The sequence below is a fragment of the Cariama cristata genome, unplaced genomic scaffold, assembly GCF_000690535.1.
Source record: "Cariama cristata isolate BGI_N322 unplaced genomic scaffold, ASM69053v1 scaffold18078, whole genome shotgun sequence".
NCBI classification, from domain to species: domain Eukaryota; kingdom Metazoa; phylum Chordata; class Aves; order Cariamiformes; family Cariamidae; genus Cariama; species Cariama cristata.
In genome coordinates this window covers 11,244-14,760 of record NW_009629612.1, presented here as the reverse complement: position 1 = coordinate 14,760, position 3,517 = coordinate 11,244, and the positions used below count along the sequence as shown (strand labels likewise).

General features: G+C 38.8%; 1 protein-coding gene across 3 annotated transcripts in view; it reads right to left on the bottom strand.

Annotated features, from left to right (window-relative positions):
* G3BP1 (GTPase activating protein (SH3 domain) binding protein 1) overlaps positions 1-2,651 on the bottom strand; it is a 10,007-nt gene extending 7,356 nt beyond the window's left edge. For all 3 annotated transcript variants that reach the window (XM_009705233.1, XM_009705234.1, XM_009705235.1), the window contains exons 1-3: positions 2,536-2,651; positions 1,205-1,286; positions 668-841 (exon numbers count right to left, since the gene is read on the bottom strand). In XM_009705233.1, coding sequence (XP_009703535.1) covers positions 668-841; positions 1,205-1,286; positions 2,536-2,630 — 351 coding nt within the window. In that variant the 5' untranslated portion in view covers positions 2,631-2,651. The remainder of the gene's footprint in view (positions 1-667; positions 842-1,204; positions 1,287-2,535) is intronic.
* Between the last annotated feature and the right edge of the window lie 866 nt (positions 2,652-3,517).

Here is a 3,517-nt window from a genome sequence, read left to right as displayed (position 1 = left end):
GGCGGTGTTGGAAAAAGATACATCATACTAGCAAGTCAAGTATGCATGGAACAATAGGAAAAAATTGTCTTCGTGCTTTTAATTCCAGTAGCTCATAACACTGAAAAAAGTAGGAATGAGAACTTTCTGGGGTCTAAAGCATTAATTCTTAGCTCCAGGTCAAACAAAAATAAAGCGATCTTGCAATACTACTTTTTTCACTATCCTTTTCAACTATATGAACTGTTTTGTTCAAAAAAGTGTCTATTTAAAAAAGCCATCTCATATGTTGAGTCAGTGCTTTATAGAACAAGAAAGTCTGGAACCCACGCCTTCAAATGACAGGAAGCATTTTCCCCTTCCTTTCTCAAGTTCTTTTCAGTAAGAGGACAGTTGCTGGGAGGGCAAATCAAAGATAAAGTGACTTTAAGAAGCTTAAGAAAAAAACATGTGTTGCACATACCTAGTAGCCAAAAGCTATGATATTTACAACTGTAGTTATGATATCTAAGGTTAACATATGACCACAGAGGAGCAGTGAATTTCCTAATGGATCTGCAGAACATTAATGCTGAATTTTGTGGCAAACTACCTTTCCAGTCTAACCCTTCAGATTCCAACACCGAACCAGACAGGCCTCATTAATCCTGACATGATACTAGAAGCACTATAACACAATACAGCATACCTCAGGTGCAAGTACAAACGTTTGCATGAATCTGCGCACAGGCTGCATGTTATTGGAAAGCTCTCCCATCACCTGGACTACAACACCATCATTGAGAGTAGCATGGGCATCCACATGACGAATCTTTGTGTGACAATCCTTGAAGTTTAATGACAGCACCTTCTTGTGGATATCCTATGAAAGAATGGTATACAGGTTACACTGTAGAAGCCATTTCTGTCAAGTCAGCAGCTTTCAAAGAAAGCAAAACCATAAAACACTGTTTCAGAATATATTCCCTAACTCTAGAGAGAAAGCTTGGCAGCATGCTCTTTAAGTTTGCTTTGCAAGCAATTTTACATTATGACCTTTAACAAAGGAAGCATATCTTGCCTAACTATTTCTGTTTAAAGTTAAGACAGTTTTCTCTCCCCCCCCTTGTATACTTTTTTTTTCCAGAAAGCACTTGGACAGAGGGGGATGAATCATAGCTGGATATGCGTCTCTTCTCAACCACAAAGGTTACAAAAAAGAACAGTAAGGTTTTTAAGTACTTACAGATTGCCCATAGACTGCGTCAGCTGGTTTTCCATTGGAATCCAAGCCACCATGGACATAGGAAGAGTTTTTTCCATAAAACCTGTTGGAAAGAAATATTTTAACACTAAGTTTTATGTAAGAACATTGAGCCTCTACATTAGAGTGTACTATGAATAATGTACTCTCAAGCAAGTTTTCTGTCTGAATTATTGGAATACAATTCCATAATCCTGTTAGCGATTTGGGGGCAGGGGAGGTTGATCAAAGGAGGAAACGCAAAGTTCTCCTGTGTAAGCTGTAGCATTCAGATATGTCGCACACCCAAGCACTAATAGCCAAAACCAAAGTCTCACAAGAGCTCAATGATCCAATCCCATTTTCCCCTTTCTGTACAAGTTCCCTAAAGCAACATAGTACCCTGAACACCCAGGATGTTGAAGTCTTCCCCTCAAGTTCTAGTTTAAAGCTTGAGCAAGGAGCAATGGTACTTTTTTGTTCATCTACAGTAAAGAAAGTACTGCGGGTGAATCTTCCTTTTTATAACTGAGGGATTACAAGCTAAAATGTCATAAACATCATGGGACTGCATTCTGCCAGCAATAAGACTAGAACTGAATTCCATGGCACATTGTAAACTTTCCTCCAACCCAAATGGACAAGGTCAGCTGTCCCCCTAAGTAGAGAAATACTCCGAGCTGCTGAGATTGGAAAACAGAAGGTTTCAGAAATTGTTTGTCTAGCTACTCAAAGCACAGCAAAACGAAGCATATCTGCTAGAACTAACCTGTTTTTGAAATGTAGGATACTTGTCAAATCAAACAGGATCAATTTGTTTAGGTAACAGACTGTAGTTTGCTGCACATTCATAATTTCTGATTTTCCCTTTAAGAGCAAGCTGCTGGTATGACTGCTGAGACATACCAATATACAAGCATACACCATTTTCAATGGTTTTCCCCTAGTCAGGGGGCATTGTAGCAATACAAATCTACAAAAATACTTCACTAAATAACATTTATCCAACTTTCATTTATATTAATTACAACTAGAAGTAGCAAGCAACACACTTTTGATTTGCCTTTTTTTTTTTGCTTAGATTACATGTCTAGCAGCATTTCAGTTAAAACCAGAACACAGATATTTAAAGAACTCCTGTAATCTATTATTCATGTTTTAACCCAGCTGATCAAAACAAAGCAAACTACATCCAGAGTCTCCCTCAATTAAATCAGATTAAGTGCCCAAACTCAGCAAGCCAAGACATGGTAATAAGCTTATTCACCAATTTTAACATACAAATTAAGAAATTCACACAGAAGAACAGATCATGAAGTGAAGCAGAGCTTTACCTGTGCAAATAGTCAGGTGCTTGGTCCAGCAGAGTATAGTACTGCCTCACAAATTCCCGCCCGACCAGCAGGGGACTTGGCTTCTCCATCACCATTTCTTTGGTCAACTGAAAACTATGGAAGAATCAAAAGCTCCATAAAACATGATCATTTCACATTGCTGTTCACATACTGATAGCATAAGCCACATAATCACAGTGGAAAGCATGCACCGCAACCCATTAGCTGTTTTAGCACAGTAAGCAGTTTAACCAATGTGTTTTCAGAGTCATCAGTCTTTGGTGCTGAGGAGAGGACTGCTGGGTACCAAACCAGGGGTGAGAGAGGCTGCATGGGCGAGGGAGATTACCTCATAACATGTCAGCATTTAATCATCCTACAGATCCTCAGTAAAAAGCAGGTTGCAAGCAAGTATGGTTCTTCAAGAGGATTTGCTAAGTGGCTAAGTCATTTACAGTCGATCCAAGTTCTACTTACCTCATTTGACTTCACAATCAGAATTAAAAGTCAGATGTTCTAAGGCAAAGCCTATGCTAGTGTATTAGGGGCATTTTTAAAAGGTCAGAACAAGTCCAATCTATTTTTATCAGCAGCGCAGTACTCCTTGCTTGTGAGTGACAAGCGCTGTAGAGGAATATCGGATTATATTAAAATTACTATGCTACAAAATAAATGTGTGCTGCTTTTCCCTCACTTCCACGAAACTCAGCAAGTCACACCTCACTTAAATGCAGACCACCAGTCAAATGAACAGCATCACCCACATCTAGGCCCAGTGCCAAATCGATCTAGGTACCTTCTACCTAATTTCCATAGATCTGTAAGTTACAAAAAGAAAGTCTTTGCAGGTCAGTTACACAACATGTATATTTTCACTCCAGGTTATTCAAAACCAAAGCACATTCCTGTGCTTCCTTGCTTTCAAATACTCATACACACTTTTCAAATTCATACAAAATAGGTTCAAATTGGTAGGGAAAAA